This window comes from Malaya genurostris, chromosome 3, assembly GCF_030247185.1.
Source record: "Malaya genurostris strain Urasoe2022 chromosome 3, Malgen_1.1, whole genome shotgun sequence".
Lineage (NCBI taxonomy): Eukaryota > Metazoa > Arthropoda > Insecta > Diptera > Culicidae > Malaya > Malaya genurostris.
This window is the reverse complement of record NC_080572.1, coordinates 63898309-63923659: the sequence shown is the minus strand read 5'-3', so window position 1 is coordinate 63923659 and position 25351 is coordinate 63898309. Positions and strand designations below refer to the sequence as shown.

Here is a 25351-nt window from a genome sequence, read left to right as displayed (position 1 = left end):
TTAAAAGAAAAAAAAAGAATAACTGTTGCGTCGGGTTTTCTGCAGATTTTTTTTGAATTTTTTTCTGGTAAATCAGAAAAGGGTTGAAGGATTGAAATATAAATGGAGGCAGATGTTGAAGACTGGCATTGACAGCTTATAAGACAGATAACCGCGGTTAGCCTCAATCAAAACCACGGTTAGATCTCTGTAGGTAGACTACAAATATATCTCGGTAATTACAATTGTTATTAACTGATATTTATTAATACTGTTGTTGATGGGGAGGATGTGGTATCCTGAATTATGTGATATGCACATTGAGTATGATTATGTGTAGCAGTGGGTGACAGTGCGGGATAACGGTGGCTTGCGTTGAGTCAAAGGCCGCGAACAAGTGTCTAGAATATAAGTGGATATCTGCGAAAAGGAGAATATCACACTTCCGTCACACAATGTGTAGTGATTTTGAGCTAAAATGATTTTTGATTTATATAAGTTCAATCATTAGATGATTCGATAAGCTTTGATGTTGGTGGAGTCCCCCTGTCACAAAAGGTCACGTTTTATGAAACACCCCCCTCCCCCTTGCGGCGTGACGTTTTTTATGGACAGCCCCTTATAAAATAAATATTTTGTCATTAACTTCCGATACTAGATCAATAAAAATGCCGTGTAATTTGTAATTGGTGGACTGGATGGAAGTGGACATCTGCTTTGTACTGCACGTAAATTTTTTGTTGATAAATTGAAAATAAAACAGACTAATTTATCCATGCATCAGTAATATTTGTTCTATCATGATTACCTTTCTTATCGGTAAAGTATATCAAAAACCGAAACAAGTTGCGTTTTTTGTAGTTATAATTTTTCTACCAGCTCCGTGATATGTGGCCAGAAACCGATACACAGCGGTTGAAGTAAAAGTTTTTCGCATAGCATCTGCAGTGTTTACTGGATAAAAAAGAACGACAAACGTTGCGCTCGGTAGAGAAAGATTGTTCGGAAAGCAAACATTTACTTTACGCTCAATCATCCAAGCCACCCTAGATTGAGCTCATTGCTCTTACCTTTTGGCTTGCTATAAGGTCGTGTCGGAACAGGATGTCTAGGAGTGAGCAGAGATATGTCAGTTTGTGCTGGTTGTTGGTCGCACTTCACAGAGCAATCAATAATACATGAATGAAAACCATACTGGAACCCTTTTCGGTGCCAATTTCGGTCAAAGTGGTTAATGGACAGACCTTCTTCAGTGCGAGAGCTACGGCCGGTAACTTGTTCCTATTCAATTCGTTAAAGTATTTACATACCCATAGTATCAATAACCGAAAACAGAACCTAAGCAGATCTAAGTAGGACTAGAAAACATTATAAATACAGATGCAGAAAACCGCACTGAATGGGACCTGCATGAATTACCACATGCATTCTATATGCAGTGTCAGTAAACAGTTATTATGTATGATTACTAAACAGAGAACAAACATCCACACACCTAAGCAAAAAGTGTAAATTTACTTCTTCTGAGACCGACAGCAAAGGATACCCCAGGACTATAGCTGTTAGGTAAGGTAAGGTAAAAGATCACACATTCGAGAGTCAATAATGACTGCATTGAACAGCTTAAGGCCTAAATCGGCTAAGTGCAAGTTAATTTGTTAAACCCGTTTAAATATTTTTTGACGTAAAAACCGGATAAAAACATTGAATGCAAATAACCTCGGTTTAAAAGTCGGTATTCACAATAATTGCATATCCTTACTACATGAGAAAGGCAAAAATGAGACTCCATCGATTATTCACGAATAGCATGAACAGGATTGGTCCGAGATGGCTTCCATGTTTCGATTCGTAAAGAACGGATGATATCTTCTAAACGTGCCTCAGAACTATTCCAATTTTTAGGTCATATTAGTTGATGGTAAAACTCATTATGACTGAAAACGGTTTCAGATTCCAGAAGTAACGGTCGAAAACTCCAAAATGAAACTCATATAGAGTTCTCAGAGATGGCTTGAGGTTTGAGAACAGATAATAATTTGAGTACATAGAGAAGCAATAGGAGCCCTGAATCGTTGATCTTACACTCCGGGACAAAAATTGAGTTTTACAGGTGTCTTAATCTCTCATACGATGTAGTTCACACAGACTTAATTTGTCAAATGACATGAAATTTCATTTGTAATGACTTATTGTTGGATTAGCATGAATTTTACTGGTTTAGTCTGTAATGTGTAATCGGCTTGAGGGTTAGACTGTATGAATTTAAATGCTTCTTTTACCAGCCAAGCAGATGTGTGCTTCTGTGGCTCAGTCGATCAACGGACGTACTTTGTGATCTGATGGTTCTCGTTTCATATCACAGTAGTCGCTTTTATAACTTTTTCTTGTTTATTTCAATGAATTTGATGTCATGGAGTTTTAGACATAATATTGTGAATATGTATGCACGTAAATTTGCGTGAACTGCGACGTTCCATTTATGTGCATTTAATAAAATGAAAAATTACAGGATTTTTTTCGAGGAATGTAGCTCTTATGTACCAACGTACAGGGCCGGTGAAAGAGGTGGGTACGGTGGGTTGTACTACCCATCCGAAAATTCCAAAGGTGGGTAATTATCCACCTGAAATTTCGATCGATAAACAATGGTAATATTAGTATGATTCATAATTAGAAGATTTGTAACTTAGAATAATAATGGAAGGATGTGAAGATATGCAACAGCAAGGTGAGACGTGATTTCTGTTTGCTCAAACGAACCTTCACATCTCACCTTTCCGTTCTTTATCTTCACATAAATAAAAAAAAACTTTTGACGTAGGATTACATTTTTGTTTTCTATACTGGGGTGCAAATTCAAAATACAGAAAATAAGACCGTACAAACAGCGGTCAGGTTTTGAACATCTACATTTTTAACTGATATTCGATATCACAGATAATGATGATCGAATCTTCAATTAGTAACAAAGTATTTCTAATTTTTCCAGTTTCTCAAACCATTGTCATAATTTCCTCCAACAGATACGGCAATTTTATATACATAAGCTGCGGTTTCTACAAGATTTCTGCTCTTGAATGAGTGCGTTCGCATTTAAGAAAATCGCTCATAAAAACAAGATTCAGTATCGCATTGACTTGCACTCTGTGCGGTTCGATACTACCCTACAAAAACACATCGTTCAAAAAGTCCAGGAAATAACTAGGATTTTCAAAACTTGCTTAATTTTAAAGTCATAATACCACAAATCTTTATTTTTAATCCGAATATGGATAACACTTCTCAAACTTGTTGGGCTTGCGTGGTTTTATCCCTTTGAAAAGCAATGTTTTATCAATAAACGGAAATAGTTATTTTCATTTTTTCATCAATAAATAAGTAACGTCACTTATATGTCGGTAGGCTTAGTGTTTGTAGTCCGATTGACGTGAAAGTTTGACACCTATCATCTTAAATTTGGAACTTTCGGAAAATGAGGTTAATATGACATTTCTTTGAATCAGTCCCGGAACCTTTCGACTAAAGTGATATGCACATCAGCGGCTAGACCGTTTGTGGATTTATTTTCCGCACGAGACACATTTTGATCGAAATTCGGCAATTTTTTCATATTCGAGGATATTGCAGGGTAACCTCAATCACGAACTACTGGACGAACGAGTTCAGCACCTTCCATCATCAATCCCAACAAACTTAACTGTCAGGGTAACAAAAATTCTCAAAAAGTTAATTGCGAAAATTCACTGACACAAATAAGTTTGAAGGGAACACAAAAGACAGCTGTCTCAATCCTCAAAGCAACTTCAACTAGTGTCAAAATTACTGCCAAAGTAATTTTGACACTAGTTGAGTAGTCCTACGTCAACCGTTTGAACAACTCCATAGTAGTTTTATGTCGTATTTAATGCTTAAATGTGCAATTTTGTTTTGAAACAAAAAATCGGAAACGTTTAAAACTTCGAATTTACGCGTTTAATGCAAAGTTATATCGAAACAAAATATTAAAAAAATCGATCTTGCTCTTTTAAGGGATAAATAAAATTTTCATTAAAATTAAGGTATACTTGAAAATAGGGGGTCGTTCCCCCAGATACGAAAAATTACCCACCTGGCCTTAACAAGTTTCACCGGCCCTGCCAACGTATTGGGCCATATGAATAAAACGTAGCATGCTTGAATTTCGGTAGTAAATGCTGCATGTGGATCACGTTCCTGTCAAAAGCAGAGACTTTACTACACAACAACGTTCGAACATGTAGTATTTACTACAATTTTTCGGTAGGTAGCTCCAGAGGTTGCTACTCGTGTATTTGCTGATAAAGTGAAGTAGAATAATTAAAACAAAACCAAACGTGTTTTACTCTGTGGACTATGTTTTTGAGAAGATACTACAAACAACAGACTTTACTACATTTTATTCATACGGCCCATTGTCTCGGAGGACTTGCCACTGCGAGTGGAAGGTCTTATAGTTAAAAAAAAAAAGATTTTCATATGGAGTTACGGAATTACTAGATTACATATGCAAAATATGCCTTAGTAATGTCTCAAAGAGGTTTTTTCGGGATCCAGTCCCAGATATATCGGGAGTAGAGGTCAACTTTCTAGAATATATTCTCATATTAACAATTAAGAGAAAGGCATAAACAAATATATAGACTAGACACTGGTGATCTTTTTTTGATGCACATCACGGTCCTCCGTAAAACTGGCAACAATGACGTTAAACTGGCACCGCTGCTGAGTTCCTATATTTACAATTCACATGTCAAACTATTTGAACACTATTTCAAATTGCATGTATAAGGTCAGCAAATACCTGGCGATGATGAAAGTGTTTGTATTTATGCTGTTCAATTGGATAATTGTGTTAATCTGCATGGGAGTAGCAAATTAGGCTGTTTAACGACAAGTTCTCCTTCTTCGTTTGGCATTTTGCATTTAGAAAAACTTCGATCTTTTTCATACAACGCATTTGCCACTACGACCAGGTAGTAGCTAGGCCATGATATCCGGATAACTTTCTGAGAGCAGCTCAACTGAACGAGGAAAACCAAGGCTTTTCCTGATGAAGAAGGTATTCTTCAAGTGATCATTCGAACATTCAAATTCAGTTTTTTAACATCTACTACATACTATACTGAATCTTAGTTTTTTCGCAAGCTGAAGATTTTCATACAAAGTGCAACAATTTAATTGAAGTGCAGCCATGTTCACAAAAGTATTCTGCGGAGAAATTTGGCAATCGAATAAACTATAATAACCATTGTAGATATTTATATGAATCTTTGGAAAGAGATTGCGAATAACTAAGAGTTAGAAAACAAAAGCTGATATAAATACATTTCACCCCTTTCGATTATTAACATACTATTCTAAACAACAAATCAAAAATGCTGCTTTTGTATACAGATATGCCATGTTCAAGATCGGTCATATTTGATCATTTCGGTATGGTGTGAAATAGACCCAATACATTTTGTTCATCGCATCAATTTTGTATTTTTTTATTGGTAATAATATTAATAATAAGACCACTGGAGGCAATATACAAAACATCGGAGCTAGATCGTACTAGAAGCCGCAGCGATGAAGACGAACTGTAATATATATTTTAATTAACAAAAGAAACTAACATTAATATTAATAAAAACTTACTACTGATGAAATTGATTTAAATATTTCCATATTATTAGTCATGTGCAGAGCCGCGGGAAACATCTCCTACGCCTCTGAGGATAAGGCAAATGGACCGTGGCCCGATACATTGGACTTACACTTAGTCACGTTCGTAAATGACCATATCTTCCTGCAACCTGATGTGTTCTAGAGCATCTTGTCGGTTTGAAAAATTATGTATTTTCATGAAAACACGCAACCCCCATTCATAAATCAGAACTGAGCTAAAAAATTCGCTATGCTGAAAAAAATTGTTTAAATCTAGCTATCAAATCCATCTTAAACAAGTTCTTAACCTACCATTCCAAATTCTTGTTCTGGAAGCAGTTTTTGTTCCAGATAAATAATCATTCTTAACTTATGATTCTCGTCTAAGATATTGGATAGTTCATTCCAACTCGTTAATTCCATTATTTTGGAAAGGTATCTACCGTATTTTTTGTACTTAATAAAAATGTGCCGCAGTTCATTCTCAAAATCAGTGAACGTACTTAAAATGTATTCAAGAGATAAGTGAAGACAATCTCTGAAAAAAATCCTCATTATATTCAAGAAATTGTTTTTAAGAATAACCCAATCACCTTTGCTCGACCCGAATCGTATTTCGCGGTGGGAATTTAGCTACAAAATTTTCCAGCATTGTCACACATTTTTCCATCTCGATTTGTTCATAATCCTTTTCAACGAGTTTTGGAGCATTTTCACATGATGAGCTAGGACCACCAATAAGTTCCTTTGTACTACATGGGATTACAACGTCATTTTTTTCTGTATTTTGAATTGGCTGGACTGAATCAGATTCTTGATTTAGCCGGGTTCGTTTTATTTTATAATTTGTTCGCCTATATTTTTCCATCTTGCCTGTTTTATTAACCTGTTGCTTGCTTTCAATACCCATCCTGCGGGCTTTTCCATTCTTTTTCAAACTGGTGTTGCGATTTTTCTTGTTGATTTTGTTTTTTATTTTCAAAAGTTGTCCTTTAATTAGAGTGTTTATAAGGCAGTCAGTAAATCTTTCGAAACAAGTGGGGCAAATATACGACTCATAGTCACAGTAATCAACATATTCAGTTAATCTGTTCTTCACTCCTGATCTACTTTCGGTAAAAAAATTGTAGAATTTTTCTTTGAAAGCTATTAATAGAAGGGTACCGATCTCAATTGCTGCATTATTAGGATATTTGAATCCGTTTGCATGAAGATGATGTTTCAATCTACAGAACGAATAACGATTTTGCAGGATCTGCAATACTCCGTGTTTCAGAACCATTCGTTTACGACACCTTCTATGTTTTAGTTTTGTCACTGCATATCCAACAACATATACGAGAGCATTCATCTCGGCTATATTTGGAAATTGGACTTTATCAAAATCTATTGATTGAAAATAACGCAATGAACAATTTTCCGTATCGATTGCCAGTGGATCTTGTTCCGACTCTTTTACGTTATCAACTAAAGTAACAATCTCATCATATTCACAGTTCGTATTTGTAGTAGCATCCAAACATCTAGCAACACTACTGTATTTTAAAGCAGCTGCAAATTGGTAGCAGTTTGGTGTATCATTGAACCCACAACTGCGTCGAATACTTGAAAACTCATTTTCCAACGCATCATGACAAATGAAATTGGATCGAATGAAGGGTACCCCATATTTGGTATTCAGAATAGTCCATAGCTCTCGGATCGCTTGTATATTATGTACATATCCACTCAAACATGGAGGATGCCGTTGTATTGATGTTAACGAATCATTCGCTTCCTGTACTGCCTGAAATATCGAATGAATAAATGCCAAACAAAAAATTGTTCACACTATATTACAACAGAAGGATCAAAGCAAGTCGCTGGAACGAACATCATGGTCTTGAAAATGTCCTCCATGTTGTTTAAGAACTCCCAATGATTGCTATTTCCTTTAATTGAGGCTCTCAACGGCTGCAAACATTGTGGTATTATCAAAACATGGAAATCAAGTGCTTCGTGTATGTACTGATTCAGATAGACAGATTCGTTATAGATTTATTTTAGAGATTATGCGTGTAAAAATTTTATGGGGAATCATTGTGTAATATATTTTTATCGACGATGTTTATAAAACTAAATTCAATTTTCTTGCTGTAATTGCGATCAGCTTACAACATGAAGAATTACAAATACTTGCCTTGAGTTTATCTGATTCATTACGTGAATTGAATACGTCAAACAAGTTGTCGAAAATTTCAATAAATTCGGCGGTATCATTTGCTTCAGCTCTCAGATTCTCTAACTGTACATGCAATTTTATAGCGTTTGCGGTTGTTCTGCTCAAAGTACGAGTAGCATTTTTTACACTCATTTTTGAAAACGGTGGCAAGAAAACAGCTTTTCTAGTTAACTTTGGAACCAACCGAGGTACGTTTTGTACATCTAGAGAGAATAGTTCGCGTATATATCGGAAAGAAGCAATCTTATTCTTATAAAGAACGTTTTTGGAGAATAGATTATTACGCATTGATTTAATCAAACGCGGACTGTCGTAAAATAGCACTACTGGATTTCCATCAACAAAAAACATTGGGTTTTTTGTATTCACCCCTAACACCTCTGCCGTTTGAATATTGGTTGCGTGTTGGTCCATTATAACTGTGATTGGAATGAAACCTGCAGTTGATAGATGTTTTACAGCTTCAACGATTACTCTAGCTTGACAACTACTGCCAAGTGTTGAATTAGCTAGAAAATAACCAAAAACCTGGAATATTTTAAAAACACACTTTGAATTATATTTTCGGAGTTATTAACAAACTCACCTGCTTGTATTTTGAGCATACCCCTCTAGCCATAATAGTGATGGCTTCATTTGCCAAATTAAAGATGTTGTTGTTTTCGAATGTTTTTACCTCTCCGTCATCAGGCAGACCATGGAATCGATCTGTCTTTGCATGATATTCTAGAGTAGGTTTTTTTGACATACCATCGATTAGAATAGAAACTATTCTGTCAACAGTACTCATAGATTTCGCAGACACAGCCATTCGTCTTAAAATTTGTTCATTAAATCCTGGTGTTAGCCCAATATTCTGTTGCCACCTTGACACTGTTCGAGGATTTGGTAGACAAATGACTTCCGCCAGCCGTAATGATCTATATCCTGTTGCAGATCTTATCTTTTGTCGTGTTGCTAGGGGTTTGATATGATGGTAACGCCTAGCATATTTGTTATTCATTGAGTTTTCGATTGATTCCAATAAAATAGGATTTTGTTGTACATATCTCAACACATTCATTTCATATTTCGTAAACTTCTGTTTCGCCTTCAATTGTGTCCGTAGCTCATGAATTTTATGATTTTTAGAAACCAGCGAATTTTTTCGTCTCTTACACAAAAGGCGAAGGCTTCTAAGCTGTTTCTTTTCGCATCTCAATGCTGTTTGAAGTCTAGAAACTTTAATTTTTTCTTCTTCATATAAGTGATGCAGCGAAAAGTTCGTCGTATCTGAATCTGTAAAAGTTCATGTTTTGAAGTAAATAGCAGAAAATAGATTCAAACGTGATTGGAAAATTTTACTGATTGCATTCAAACGTGATTGGAACGTTTCACTGATTGCACAGACGCAAATCTTAAATTCCAATCAAAATGTGCTATTATTAACATAACACTCGTCCAATCATAATCCAACAAAGGGTGTAGCTGGGTTTGCATATAAAAGCTGTCCCAAACATAAATTAAATTAATATAAACTATAAAAATGTTCAAACTTTTCGAGTTGTTTTTATTCGTACTTACAATTTTGGTACCACTCTAGATTGTACATTAATAATAAATCATTTATGAGTACATTACGCTGTATTATTCTCACATTTAAAAAAAGTGGATCAGTATTATATCAGACTTTCAAAATATTAAATCAATCGAAAAACCATGCGTCTCCATCAAATTATCATAAGATGGAGACGCATGGTATTTAATTAGGAAATCATACACATCATCATACATACTCGCCTTCAAAACTAAATACGATGCGTTTCCATCTACAACTTAAGTTCAGGTCTTGGGTATTGAAGTAATTAATAATAATGAAAGAAATTCATTCCTGATGTTATTTACACACATTTTTTTTTCATTTTACATTTATTGTATTCAAATCAAATAAATCAACCAATACATTGTAGTCAACACTGTATCTCACATTTTTGCTATATTTAGTGAAAGCTCTGAAAAACATTAAAAATATAGTTCTTTTGCAGAAAAAAGTATTCTCAGATATCTAGCGCAAAATCAAGAAAAATTAGAAGCCAAGCGAAATCCAAATAAACTGTTCGTCGACGTTCTGTATCCCATGCTATGAATAGCCAAGTGGCATGAAATGGCTCAACAAGACAATTAAACTCAAACGGCTTAAGCCATTGAAGACGCACATTGAAATATGAGGGAGGAAATTATATGGTCTGGTGCAGTTTTTCATGAGGTGGTGTAGGAAGCCTCGTGAAAATCGACGGGAAAATTATGACAGTTTCTAACTTCAACTTTTTGCGGGATAATGTGAAGGTTTCGTTGATCCAGGCGAGACTATAATATAAATTCGGCTTTCAGCAGAATAGCGAGAATTTTGGATCGATTTTAAAAAGAACAGGCTTTACTAATGAAGACTAGTAGCTACTAACAGTTCTAAGAAATAATATGAAACCAGATAGAAATCTAACATTTCTAACTAGAGCCTTGTTCGAAAGATCGCTCAACCAGCGGGTGATAGATTAATGTCATAAGTGTAAAAGATTATGTGATGTATTTGGACTAAAATCAATCCGTTGTTAACATTCGTTAACATTACTCACGTTACAGAATGGCTATTGACGGGTAGACATGAAAAATATTTCCCCAAAGAGAGTATTGCAACATGACTGCATTTTTTCGTCCTTCGGTACACATGTTCATAAACTAATTTTGTTCGACCCGCTTTGATTCTCTTTAAATTCTGGTCGGAGTACGTACGTATATGTACGATGCATGATTGCATGATTCTTTTTCGTTGTTTCAATCTCCAAGGCAAGCACAAGAGATGCATAAACCACTAGTATTAAATACTCTGCGTTTCCTTCTAAGAAAACTTCAGTGAAGACGCGAGGTTGTTTGTTAATTTTTGTCTTTATAGTATCCTAATCTCCAAGGCACAATGTGTTTATGAATCCTCCATTATTTCAGACGGATGGTAACTCAAATAAAAACTATAATTTAGAAAGTTCATGCCGAATCATACCTGTTTGGAAGTCTGAAAAATGCGACTGATTAATCATATTCCAGAATCGAATTAAAAAATAAATGGTATGTAATGCTTTGACGGACTCAGTAAAATTGTTTTGAAACTTGAACTAAATCGTTACATACCAGTCACCTTGTTAGATCCAAACTCGGTAGGGATAGCGTCTGGTTTCAAGCTACATTGGATTGAATACATTAATAATTAATTCAAATAATAATAATACTATTACCCTTTTGCAGTATTCGATTGATCATTGAAAAATGAAGGCATGAAATGCCTCGAACATATCCGCCGATGCTTCATGTTTGAGTTTTTTCCTTCCGCTTCGTCGAATCCACAAAATCGAATCCATTCTTCAAGACTAGGAAAAAGCGCATTTTAAATATTATTCAAATACTAAAGAATACAAGAATATAAAAAAAATAAAGTATATTACCGTTCGGTTTCCTTTGGGAATTGGAACAAAGAAACAGTCGGAGATTTTCTTCGACAGTTTTTCAGCACGCAAAGCTTCCCCATCTTTCAAAACAAACAATTTGTTACCATTAGCGACAACGATAACATTTGTTTATTTTCACTCACGGCATACTCCCAATCGAAATGATGTCAATGCAATCATTCTTGCGCGCCACCAAGTGGTGAGTGCAGTCATTTTATAAGGTACCGAAAGAACTCTACAATGAATCGAAATTATTTCAGTTTTTCTTCGGCAGTCTCATGTCTTATTATTTGTCTTTGAGAAAGGCATCATCACACCAAACCAGTTTTTTTCTAATAAAGTTTCATATTATGTATATGATGTGTAAATAGCATTTAACAAAACAATTGAAGGAAGTATCCGATTTCTGGAGTGGTCACCACTTGGTACGTGTCAGGACAATTAAAAATTACTTTTCTTGGTGACAATGACATCACTGGTCCTCGTGTAAAAGCTGCCCTCTCAGCAGGCCGTTCAATTTTGTTGGTTTTTGGGCGCTTGTTGAACGACATATTGCACGAAATATTCGTTCAATTTACTGGAACGGTTTGTTGTTGTTTTTGTCTTGCAAAAATAGTGTGAAAATTAAGTGTTACCTTTACATAGAAACAAAATTTGTTGTTATTCTACGTGAAGTAGAAGTATTGTACTGGTATGTAGTGTTAGTTTAAAAAACTAAGTGGAAAAAACTTCGGAAATTGTCCAGTAAAACTAGTCCAACGGGGCTCCAACTCCTCATATTAAAAATGGCTCAACAATGGACCTCTCTCTGCCGGGTTTGTTGAACAAAAAAAATGGCATTCGGTTCAACGGTCTGCTTCAAAATCGGCAAACGAAGGTCCCGTGTTGGCCTCCCGTTGAACGATTGATTGGACTTTCATTGAACCAATGATCCAACGTATTGGACCAATGAAGGACCACCGTTGAACGTGTTTTCTGAGTGGGTGCCCATACTTGCATATCAGTCCCATATGGAAAATAGGTATGTCGAGAAAAAGGCGATCAAAATTATCCGGCAGAAAAAAATGCCCTTGATTGTTGTTGGACGAAGAAATAGGTGGTTTTAAACAATCATAGTCTAGCTTGATACGGATGTAAATCAGGCTTGAAAAACTACTGCTTGTTTCGTTATTTATGCGTGTACATGCTCAATAAAATTCCAGCACACACCCACATTATCTTTCTGTTCGGTGGACATATAAGTTTTTTTTCCAATGGAAATAAAGGGTAAACCGTATAAAGGACTTGTTGTTTAGACATGTGATTACCGATGAGGTCATTTCAAAGCTACGATGTAAACTTTGCGGAATCGAGACAGGAGTTAAATAATTTCCCTCGTGCACAGCAACGCACAACGAGCGTGACATCGGCACAGGATGTCTCTCAGGTATCGGATAACCGGGCTCAACCTCCGTCATTGCTGTGTTAATAAAATATTATGGAAGGGTAAAGTAGCCACAGATAAAATGAAACGACACTCTATTTCGATTCATCCGACCAATATTTCAACACAAATTGAAATTTGATTTGCATGAAAAACTAAATAAATATATATATATATATATATATATATATATATATATATATATATATATATATATATATATATATATATATATATATATATATATATATATATATATATATTTAAACTTTGGAGGGCCGAGAGTCATATATCACGATTTAGCTCAACTGAGCAAATACCTGCGTGTACAGAACGGATCAGGGTCATTTCGCCGAAAGCCGTTTCGCCGATAGCCATTTCGCTGAAAAGGTTATTTCGCCGAAAGGGTTATTTCACCGAATGACATTTCGCCGAATGGGCCATTTCGCCGAATTCCATTTCGGCGAATGCCATTTCGCCGAAAGCCATTTCGCCGTATCATTTCGTCGAATTCTGAAATCGTCTTAAAATTGTAATTGGAATTGATTTAAAATGAAGACAAATTAAAGATGATAGCGTAAACGCGCGTTTTGTTGACCTACACTTGTACTTCTTGAATAAAAATTGATTCTTGTACTGTTGAATAAAGATTGATTCATGAACCTCAGAACGGAGTTCCCAAGAAAACTTGTTGACTATTAGTTACTAAGCATCAAAGCAATTGCATAGGTGTACCAGGCAAAAGTATGTGGTATTTTCCGTTTATTAAGTGAAAATGAAAAAAATATCTAATGCGGCTACGCCACATCGTTTTGGTTCATGTGCTGTCCGACCTCGCTATCGCTCGTTCGGACCTAACTAATGCAAAGAAACCTAGTTTTGAGTAGACCGGGCAAACGAGGTGGTTACAGCTTTGTATGCAAGAGGCCGTCGCTTCCGACGGCGGGTTGGCGGCCGACTCAGCTGGCGTCGGTTTTGTGCCGCCGAGCCATCTTGGCTTCGGTTATGTGGCTGCGCCACATCAGTTATACAAGAGACATAACATACAGGAGACATGACCCTTTCGGCGAAAAAACCCTTTCGGCAAAATGACCCTTTCGACGAAATGACCCTTTCGGCGAAACGATTTTTGGTGAAATGATCTATTCGGCGAAACGACTTTCGGCGAAATGGCATTTGGCGAAACGACTTTCGACGAAATGACCCGCTCTCGCTTTATTCAACTAGTTGACAGTGAAAAAGCTGGATCTTTCATTCGTAGTACCAGGTCTAGCCAACTCGTCCGAGATAGTTAATGACTGACAATTTCCAGCATCCGAATTTCCAACTGCGGGAGAAATCTCAACTGCATCATTCATCTTATGAGGTCCTGTCTCGTACGATGAAGATGCAATAGTTACATCATCCCGCATTTGAAACTCAGATACTTGAGTGAATTACGTATCCATCTCAACAAGCCTTACCAAAAGATTTTTGCCTTGCAGAACTAACAAACGGCCCATAATCGTAAAAGATCAAGAAAGATAAGAAAGATTATGTAGGATATCACAATGAATGAACTAACACTATAAACAACTAAGCATTGTATAAGAGCAAATAAATAGTAATAAATTTACTATTGATGGCTTTAGCTCAACTGGAATTCATATAAAATGAATAATATGAAGTCATCGCTCGGCGAAGACCGGTTATAGTCAGTCTAACTGTGACACGGAACTTTGAGCACCGCAAGGGCAATGCCCACAAATGTTCCGTTTACGACTGCCTTTTTTAGGCTTCTGCAGTCATTCAGTCATCGACACGGAAATACACCTTAACTTGCGAATTCCCGTTTTAGTGGCCTTTTACGACATGGAACAGAAAACCTGTGGATCAATTCTTGGTTGAAATAATACCGCCGGATGCCACACGGCTTACCTGTTTGAAGGTCTACCATTGGGAAAGGTGGACCGTAGTGTTATTATTACCCAAGTAGCAAATGTAACTTATTGAAATTTCAAGAGGTTCTACAATTGTTTTAGAATTGTGTTTTATGTTAGATATGTTCAGAAAGATTTTTAAATATATTAAAATCGTTTGTGAAACTTATACCTGTTACGTTTTACGATAATACCGAAAAAATCACTATAGAACAATTTTAAGTATATCTAACACAATTGTGCAGCAAATCAACAACTTGCCCACGTTGCACTAGTAGTTATAGAAGCTCTGCCAAAATTTTCACATCGTCATGTAAAAACGAAGTAACTAAAACAATGGTTCAACTTATCAAAAATTTTCCAAATGGCTGTACCTTATGATCAAAAAAGAATCGTAATTTTCATTTTAAAATTCCCGCACTTGTCCAATCGGGAAACTTTTATTCTCTCAACGTTGGCAACACTTTTATATACATTCTGTCAAATTTTGACGCATATCGTACGATTAGTTTTTGTTTATCGTCTATACAAAGAAGTTGAAAAATTTTCGTGTGGCGATTTTTATAATGGATGAAAATTTAGAACAACGTGCGTGCATCAAATTTTGTGTTGCAAATGAATTTAAGTGTTCCGAAACGTTGAAAATGTTAGAAAAGGCCTTTGGTGAATCGTGTCTTGGAAAAATAAGGTATAAACGCTTCAAAGGTGGTCGTACAAGCTTTGATCATGATGAGATCCCTGGCCGCCCAACAACATCTGTGACTGAAGAAAACATTGAATCGGCGAAGCAAATCAAGTTGCAAAATCGTTCTGTACCGATCAGAGAGATTGCTATGTTGTTGGGCATCTCTTATGGATCAGCCGAACACATTTGGCCAAAGAGATGATTTCCAACGCAGATAGCGACCCCACATTCATCGAATGCATCATAACTGGTGATGAGGTGTGGATATATGAATATGACGTCGAAACCGCACAACAATCGACCGAATGGCGCTTCGAAGGCGAGCCGTTGTTCTAAATTTTCATCCATTATAAAAATCGCCACACGAAAATTTTTCAACTTCTTTGTATGGACGCCAAACAAAAACTAATCGTACGATATGCGTCAAAATTTGACAGAATGTGTATAAAAGTGTTGCCAACGTTGAGAGAATAAAAGTTTACCGATTGGACAAGCTCGGGAATTTTATAATGAAAATTCCGGTTCTTTTTGCCTTTCTCATATAGAAAGGCTATGCAATCACTGTGAAAACCGACTTTTGAACCGAGTCCCGGAGGGCCGAGTGTCATATACCATTCGACTCAGTTCGTCGAGTACGCAAAATGTATGTGTGTGTGTGTATGTGCGTATGTGTGTATGTAACGTTTTTTTGCACTAACTTTTCTCGGAGACGGCTGAACCGATTTTCACAGACTTAGATTCAAATGAAAGGTCTTGTGGTCCCATACAAAATTCCTGAATATTATTTGGATCCGACTTTCGGTTCGGGTAAAATGTGCTAAAAATTGTGAAAATAAGTGCACTAACTTTTCTCAGAGTTGGCTAAACCGATTTTCACAAACTTAGATTCAAATGAAAGGTCTTGAGGTCCCATAAAAAAATCCTGAATATTATTTGGATCCGACTTTCGATTCGGGAGTTATGGGGTAAAATGTGCAAAAAAAAGAAAATATATGTACTAACTTTTCTCATAGATGGCGCGACCGATTTTCACAAACTTAGGTTCAAATGAAAGGTCTTGTGGTCCCATACGTAATTCCTGAATTTCATGCGGATCCAACTTCTGGATCCGGAAATATAGGGTAAAGTGGGTTAAAAATTGTATACTGTCACGAAAAATGGGGAAAAACCTTAAAAAGTTTTCTTAATCGACCTCAAATGTTTTCCAATTGATAGTTTTTATCAGTAAACGGTCAAACAAACCGATTTCGGCTATTCTTTTAAGAATCGAAGAAAAATATTTTGAAGAATACCACAGTATTATATATGATAGTACTTCGCAATATAAACTATTTTGCTGCCGAGTCCGCATTGTCTTGACTGCTTCATGAAATTTTAGGTCAGTGTGTGCAGTTTTCTTCATTTTTAGAAAAAACAATTCGAAACTTGCAAATAAGTTGTACCAGATTTATCTGCTTGAAATAACCGTAAAACTTGCCGACGTGAGAATATTATCATAAAAGTTTCAGAAATACAGCATTACATACGCAATGAAAACAAAAATCGAATCAGATAAGTTGTATTCGGTTTTCATCTCGCGAAAAAACAGACAGACCTGACATCACTTTTCAAAGATATTGAATGAAAAATTTCTCCTTTCAATATTTACATGTTTATATTCCCTTTTATTTAGGTAAAATAAATCATTACGTTGCGTGAACCATTTTCTTTTCAACACACTGTTATCCTCGATGCCATATTGGAAAATATTGAAGAAAAATTCATTTCAAGATTTTTCAGATTAATTGAAACATCAATATGATTAAAATCGTCTGAAAAGGTGTATGAATGTTTGATAATTTTCTTATACATATTTTAAACACTCTTCTGATCATATCCATTGAAAAGAATTTGTTATTTTCATAGAAATTGATGTGTAATCATCAAAACACGTACATTCGCAGGCGCTTGAAAATTTCAGGCATACGAAGACATGTTTCACCATAAAAATGCAGTTCGTTGTCGATTTTCTATTTACTAAAACATAAAAAATCAATTCTAAAATATGTAGAATTACCATTTATTTTTTTTTTTTCATAAATACGTTTATTTCTTAAGGCAGTTTACATAAGTTTTTCTTCGCCGTAGCATAACTTTTACATAATATTCTTATCCTAATTTAATTCTAACATAGTCACAACGTTTTGCATTTATTAAAACATATTCTCTTATTACTTAAATATCATCTTAGGTAACTCGTCATTAATTATGAAATCTACTCGGAAATATTATTTGAACCAAACGATTACCTATTATAAATTATAAAATAAGCTGTTATTTTCAGACATTTTGTTAATAATTTCATAAACTGTTTCGAGTTTGTTTGTATCATTACATTATTTTTATTCTAATTTAGCTATTGGTTGAACTCATGGACGCAGCTGGGATCAGAACTAAGTCTTGAAAGGGGCCTTTATTAAATTGAAACTCCAGTTTTCTTTATGAAATGATAAATAAGTTTCATGTATGAAAGGTCACGACAAGCAAGAATGTCTCGAACTGGGATATTGGATAGTCTACCTTGGGTACGCAAAGAATTTATTAGTTGAGATCTGACATCACGATACTCCACGCATGTCCAAACGACATGATCAATATATCGATAACCTTCGCCACAAGCACAATGATTAGTCTCGGAGAGCCCAATTCGAAGGAGATGTGCATCTAACGTGTAGTGATTGGACATGAGTCTAGACATCACACGAATGAAATCTCTACTCACATCCAGTCCCCTGAACCATGCCTTTGTCGATATTTTCGGAATAATTGAGTGCATCCACCGACCCAGATCATCTTTATCCCAAGAAGCTTGCCAGCTGGCAAGTGTTCTTTGGCGAGACGAGCTATAGAATTCGTTGAAAGCAATTGGTCTCTCATAAATTTCACCCTCAATAGCACCACGTTTGGCTAAAATATCGGCTCTTTCATTGCCAGGAATGGAGCAATGAGCCGGGACCCAGACTATAGTGATTAGATAATTATTGTTCAATATGTCGTTCAGGCACTGTTTTATTTTGCCCAGGAAAAACGGTTCAGTCTTGCCAGTCATGTTTGAGCGAATGGCTTCAATTGCACTCAGACTATCTGTGAAGAGGAAATAATGGTTTGGAATTAATGTGACGATTACACTCAAACTATAATGAACTGCTGCTAGCTCTGCTATATAAACAGATGCAGGTTCTTGAAGCCTAAATGAGGCCGAAACATTATTGTTGAACATACCAAACCCTGTCGCTTCTTCAATTCGCGATCCGTCCGTGTAAAACATTTTCTCAGAGTCAATATGCCTGAACTTACTTGAAAATATTTTTGGGATTTCCGTCGAACGTAGATGATCCGGGATTCCACGCACTTCGCGCTGCATGGATGTATCGAAAAATAAAGTTGAGTCAGGGACATTTAGGAGGCTGACACGGATAGGAATATATCTTGAAGGGTTGATTTCCTGTGACATATGGTTAAAATATACTGTCATGAATTTTGTTTGAGATCGAAGCTCGACTAGTCGTTCGAAATTATTAATTACCATGGGATTCAGCACCTCACATCTTATTAGCAGGCGTGATGAAAGCTCCCAAAATCGATCTTTTAATGGAAGAACTCCCGCCAGAACTTCAAGACTCATTGTATGTGTCGAATGCATGCACCCTAAAGCAATTCGCAAACAACGATACTGAATTCGCTCCAGTTTGATAATATGAGAGTTTGCAGCGGAACGAAAGCAAACGCATCCATATTCCATCACTGAAAGTATCGTTGTCTGATACAATTTTATTAGATCTTCCGGATGAGCACCCCACCAAGATCCTGTTATTGTTCGAAGAAAATTTACTCTTTGTTGGCATTTTGTTATCAGAAACCTAATGTGTCCTCCCCACGTGCATTTGGAATCGAACCACACCCCGAGGTATTTAAAAGTTGAAACCTGTTGGATCATTCTTCCCATCATATGGAGCTGAAGCTGCGCGGGATCATGCTTTCTTGAAAAGACGACTAACTCTGTTTTCTCCGCAGAGAATTCGATACCAAGATGAACAGCCCAATCGGACAAGTTATCTAAGGTATCTTGCAATGGTTTATGCAGATCAATAGCTTTGGGTCCAGTAACTGAAACCACGCCATCATCTGCCAATTGTCTTAGTGTACATGGGGTTACTAGACAGTTGTCAATGTCATTTACGTAAAAATTATAGAGGAGCGGACTGAGGCATGAGCCTTGCGGGAGACCCATGTAACTATTTCTGAGTGTTGCCAAATCGCCATGTGAAAAATGCATGTGTTTCTCTGACAAAAGGTTGTGCAAATAATTATTTATAACCGCTGGGAGTCCATTTTGGTGAAGCTTGTCTGAAAGAACATCAATGGAAACTGAATCAAATGCTCCTTTAATGTCTAAAAATACAGATGCCATTTGTTGCTTTTGAGCGAAGGCAATTTGGATGTCAAACGAAAGTAATGCAAGGCAATCATTCGTCCCTTTATTTCTACGGAAGCCAAACTGAGTATCTGACAACAAACCGTTCGTCTCGACCCAAGTGTCGAGACGTCGTAGAATAATTTTTTCGAACAATTTTCTGATGCAGATGAAGGTCGCGAAGAAGAAAAAGGTCCCAAAAGAGGCCGGGCCCATTCCCGCGAGGAAGGCTAGGGACAAAGGAGAGGCTTTGTTGGTTAAGGCCGACAAAGAAAAGTACGCCGATGTGCTCAAGGCCATGCGGAGCGAGGCAAAGCTAGCCGAGCTTGGCAAAGAGGTTCGCAGCATCCGTCGTACGAAGACGGGAGAGATGCTGCTCGAGCTTAAAAAGGGAGCTCAGGGCGGAACGGAGCTTGTTGCGCTTGCCCAACAAGTCCTGGGCGATACGGCCGAAGTTAGAGCCCTACGTAACGAGGTTGCACTCCAGTGCAAACGGTTGGACGAAATCGCCACCGCAGAAGAACTTGCCATGGCCATCAAGGAGCAAGGAGGTGTGGACGTCTTACGGGAATCCATACGCATGAGGAAAGGACCACAGGGCACCCAGATAGCTACATTTAAGCTATCGGCCACGGATGCCAATAAGGTCCTCAAAGTGGGCAGGCTAAAGGTCGGATGGTCGGTATGCCCAGTGACCGCTTACCAACCGCCGGTGGTCGACATGTGCTTCAGGTGTTTCGAACCTGGCCACAAGTCGTGGAACTGCAAAGGCCCAGACCGGAGCAACCTCTGCAAGCGTTGCGGCGGCGAGGGGCACAAGGCGTATGCATGCGAAAGAACGCCACGTTGCATGCTATGCGCGAGCAAGAAGAAGGCCACAAACCACGTCATGGGCGGACCTACTTGCTCAACAAGTGGAGGGAGTAAAACAGCATGCAAGTAGTACAGCTGAACCTAAATCACTGTGCAGCTGGCCAGCAATTGCTGCACCAGTCAGTGACGGAATGGGGCATTGATGTCGCGATTCTTTCGGATCCCTATCACACACCGGTAGATAACGGGAACTGGGTGTCTGACGAAGCCAAGACGGTGGCGATCTTGACGACTGGTCGATACCCAGTGCAAGAGGTGGTGAAAACACAAGCGGAGGGAGTAGCCATAGCTAAGGTAAACGGAGTTTACTATTGTAGCTGCTACGCACCACCGAGATGGTCAATAGACCAGTTCACTCGGATGGTCGACATGTTGACCGCAGACCTGGTGGGTCGGAAGCCGGTGGTGATAGCCGGAGACTTCAACGCCTGGGCAACGGCTTGGGGCAGCCGCTTCACCAATAGGAGAGGACAGACGTTACTGGAGGCCCTCGCCAAGTTGGACGTCGTGTTAGCGAATGATGGACTGAAAAGTACCTTCCAGCGGAATGGAGTCGAGTCGTTTATCGACCTGACTTTCTGTAGTCCCGGCTTAGCTGGAGATCTTAATTGGAGAGTTGATGATGGCTACACCCATAGCGACCATCTAGCCATTCGCTACACGATCGGCCAATTGGCGAGAAGCACAAGGAGGAGAAATACTCCCAAAACTCTAGCGTGGAAGGTGGCTAACTTCGACCGCGAAACGTTTTGCGCTGCCCTCGAATTAGAGGAGCACAACGCGAACCTGAGAGGGGACGAGTTGGTCGCTATCTTGTCACGGGCGTGTGACGCGACCATGCCTAGAAAGGCTCAACCGAGGACCAATAGACCACCGGTCTACTGGTGGAACGAGCAAATTGCACGCCTTCGCGCATCCTGCCTCAGGGCTAGAAGAAGGATGCAAATAGCTCGATCAGCGGAGATGAGGATGGAGAGGAACACGGCGTTCAAAGCGGCGAAGCTAGCACTAAACAAGGCCATCAGCGCAAGCAAAAGAGCCTGTTTCGACAAGCTATGCGAGGGAGCCAACTCCAACCCATGGGGCGATGCCTACAGGATGGTGATGGCCAAAACGAGAGGGGCGCTAGCACCCCCTGAACGTAGTCCGGCGAGGTTGAAGGAAATCATAACGGTTCTCTTTCCCCACCACGACACGTCCCCCTGGCAGCCGGCTCCGCTACCAGCGAATGAAGTCGTAAAGGTGACGAACGAAGAGTTGCTCACTGCGGCAAGATCGCTCGATACAAAGAAAGCCCCGGGGCCAGACGGTATCCCGAACGTGGCTCTAAAGGCGGCTATAATGACAAAACCGGACATGTTCAGGGAGGTCATACAGAGATGTCTGGACGAGCGTATGTTCCCAGACATTTGGAAAAGACAAAGGTTGGTACTATTACCGAAACCTGGGAAACCCCCAGGGGATCCTTCGGCGTATAGACCAATCTGTCTGATAGACACTGTGGGTAAGCTCCTTGAGAAAATCATCCTCAACAGGCTAGCCCCCTTCATAGAGGAGGCAGGAGGACTGTCCGGTCAACAGTACGGGTTCCGCAGAGGCAGGTCGACGGTGGACGCCATAACATCGGTGGTAACCACGGCGGAGGTAGCTATACAGCGCAAACGACGAGGGATCCGCTACTGTGCGGTAGTAACGCTAGACGTCAAGAACGCGTTCAATAGTGCTTGCTGGGCAGACATTGCTGATTCCCTACTTCGACTAGGAGTACCGGAAGGGCTGTACAAGATTCTGGAAAGCTACTTCCAGAACCGAGTATTGCTCTACGAGACCGACGAAGGCACACGTAGCACTCCAATCACGGCTGGAGTACCACAGGGATCTATCTTGGGCCCGATCCTGTGGAATATAATGTACGATGGAGTACTGAGGTTGAGGCTCCCTCCGGGTGTCAAGATAGTCGGGTTCGCGGACGACGTCACGCTGACAGTCTACGGCGAATCCATCGAAGAGGTCGAACTGAGTGCATCACACTCAATTTGCTTGGTGGAGGACTGGCTGCGTAGTAGGAAACTGCAACTCGCGCACCACAAAACAGAGGTGATGGTGGTAAACAACCGCAAATCGGAACAGGAGGCGCTGGTACATGCCGGAGATTGCGTGATCCCCTCCAAGAGATCACTGAAGCAATTGGGTGTGATGCTTGACGACAAACTCAGTTTCAGCAAGCACGTTGAATACGCCTGCAAGCGCGCATCAACAGCGATCGCGGCGCTCTCCCGTTTGATGGCCAACAGCTCGCCTGTGCGCTCCAGTAAACGAAGGTTACTGGCAGGAGTGGCAGTTTCGATCCTCAGGTACGGCAGCCCGGTATGGGCGTCGGCACTGAATGTGGAACGCAACGCACAGATGCTGGAGAGTACGCATAGACTGATGTGTCTTCGCGTAATCAGTGCATACCGCACTGTATCGAGGGATGCGGCCTGCGTGGTTGCAAGCATGATGCCTATCAGTCTGATAGTGAAGGAAGACGCGGAGCGCTACAGCATGCGAGGAGACAGGAACGCCCGTAGGGCCTCCAAAGCCGCTTCTCTACGCAGATGGCAACAAGAGTGGGACAGCTCAACCAAGGGCAGGTGGACACATCGGCTCATACCTAGAGTCTCGAGCTGGTTAGATAGACCTCACGGAGAAGTGAACTTCGGCCTGACGCAATTCCTCACAGGCCACGGGTGCTTCAGATGGTACCTCCACAGGTTCGGCCACGCGACATCCCCTGTATGTCCTGGCTGCCCAGACGAGATCGAGACGGCTGAACACGTCTTGTTCGCATGTTCCCGTTTCGCGGCTCAAAGGAGTGAGCTACTGGAGGCATGCGGCAGGGACACCACACCGGAAAACCTGATCCAGAGAATGTGCCACTGCGTAGAGAACTGGAACGCAGTGTCGACCGCGGCATCCCAAATTGCGGGCATATTGCAGCGGAAATGGAGTGCGGATCAACGCGTACCGTAGTAGGCTCAAGAGGGATCAGCGAATAAACGTCGGTCCGGGAGAACCTTCTTCGTCGGGAAGCTCTTCGTCGGAGTAGTCTAGATCCATCGTCGGGGACTAGACGAGTAGTACGTAAAACTGCTAGGGCGCCAGTGAACCGGAAGCTATCCTCCAACCGGAATCACTGGATCGACCCAGGCATCCTCTCGGTCGGGCGTTGACGGGTATCGAAAGCGTCGGTTTCGGGAGGGCCTCCTTCGTCGGGGAACTCTCCGTCGGTGTAGGCTAGATCCTTCGGCGGGGGCTAGTCGAGTAGCCGCCACAACACCGATTCGAGTCGTCGAGGCGCCAGCGAACCGGAAGCCATGCTCCAACCGGAATCGCGGGACCGACCTCGGCACTCCATCGGGTGTCCCGTGTGGTGTAAGAGACTCGGTGTCGGGAGATTCTCCTTCGCCGGGGAAATCTCCGTCGGAGTAGTCTAGATCCTTCGTCGGGGACTAGACGAGTAAATCGTGGTGTAATACCGCTAGGATCGTCAGGGCGCCAGCGAACCGGAAGCTATCCTCCAACCGGAATCATTGGACCGACCCAGGCATCCTCTCGGTCGGGCGTTGACGGGAATCGAAAGCGTCGGTTTCGGGAGGGCCTCCTTCGTCGGGGAACTCTCCGTCGGTGTAGGCTAGATCCTTCGGCGGGGGCTAGTCGAGTAGCCGCCACAACACCGATCCGAGTCGTCGAGGCGCCAGCGAACCGGAAGCCATGCTCCAACTGGAATCGCGGGACCGACCTCGGCACTCCATCGGGTGTCCCGTGTGGCGTAAGAGACTCGGTGTCGGGAGATTCTCCTTCGCCGGGGAAATCTCCGTCGGAGTAGTCTAGATCCTTTGTCGGGGACTAGATGAGTAGATCGTCGCGTGATACCGATAGGATCGTCTGAGCGCCAGTGAACCGGAAGCCACGCTCCAACCGGAATCATTGGATCGACTTAGGCATCCTTTCGGTCGGGTCGTAGACGCGTACCGTAAGCGTCGGTTCGGGAGGACTTCCCTCGTCGGGGAACCCTCCGTCGGTGTAGACTAGATCATTCGGCGGAGACTAGTCGAGTAGTTCCGCGACGTAGCACCAGTTTTGGGTCGCCGAGGCGCCAGTGAACCGGAAGTTACCCTCCAGCCGGCATCACTGGACCGACCTCGTCATCCAACTGGTCGATCCCTCGAGAGCAGGATGCTGATCCCCATTCTGCGTAAAACTGGGAAGGGTGCTGTGAGCACCAATAGCCTTCCACCCCGAAGTAATACCTAGCGGTGGTGCCGGGGAGGTAGGGTTGGAGATCCAAGGTGTTTTAGTGGGTAGTTCCAATCAACAGTTGGGTAGTCCTGTGGAGAGTCCCACACTCCGTGAGTAAATGCATTTCACCTTGTAAAAAAAAAAAAAAAAAAAAAAAACACCCTCAAGCATAGAGTTCTTGAAACGACCAACACCATGCTTGAGTAAATCATCTACCGAAAGACTCGCTTCGGTAACAACACCGTCAATTTCGACATCTTTGGAGGGTATGTAAACTTTATACTCTTTATTGAAATGTTCCGAAGAGACAATATCATTCGCGTGTTTCAAATTATTTACCACAACACGAATTTTATCGTTATTTACTTTTA

At 40.2% G+C, this 25351-nt stretch overlaps 2 protein-coding genes across 2 annotated transcripts in view; one reads left to right on the top strand and one right to left on the bottom strand.

Annotated features, from left to right (window-relative positions):
• The window catches only part of LOC131434583 (centrosomal protein of 164 kDa), a 48399-nt gene that overhangs the window by 10662 nt on the left and 12386 nt on the right, over positions 1-25351 (top strand). The window lies entirely within an intron of this gene.
• LOC131434584 (uncharacterized) lies at positions 1022-8428 on the bottom strand. The gene is made up of 4 exons (XM_058601428.1): positions 6243-8428; positions 5962-6187; positions 5641-5902; positions 1022-5582 (listed from the first exon to the last, which is right to left on the bottom strand). Exons 1-3 carry the CDS (start codon positions 6998-7000, stop codon positions 5762-5764), a joined length of 1125 nt encoding a protein of 374 aa, XP_058457411.1. The 5' UTR covers positions 7001-8428; the 3' UTR covers positions 1022-5582; positions 5641-5761.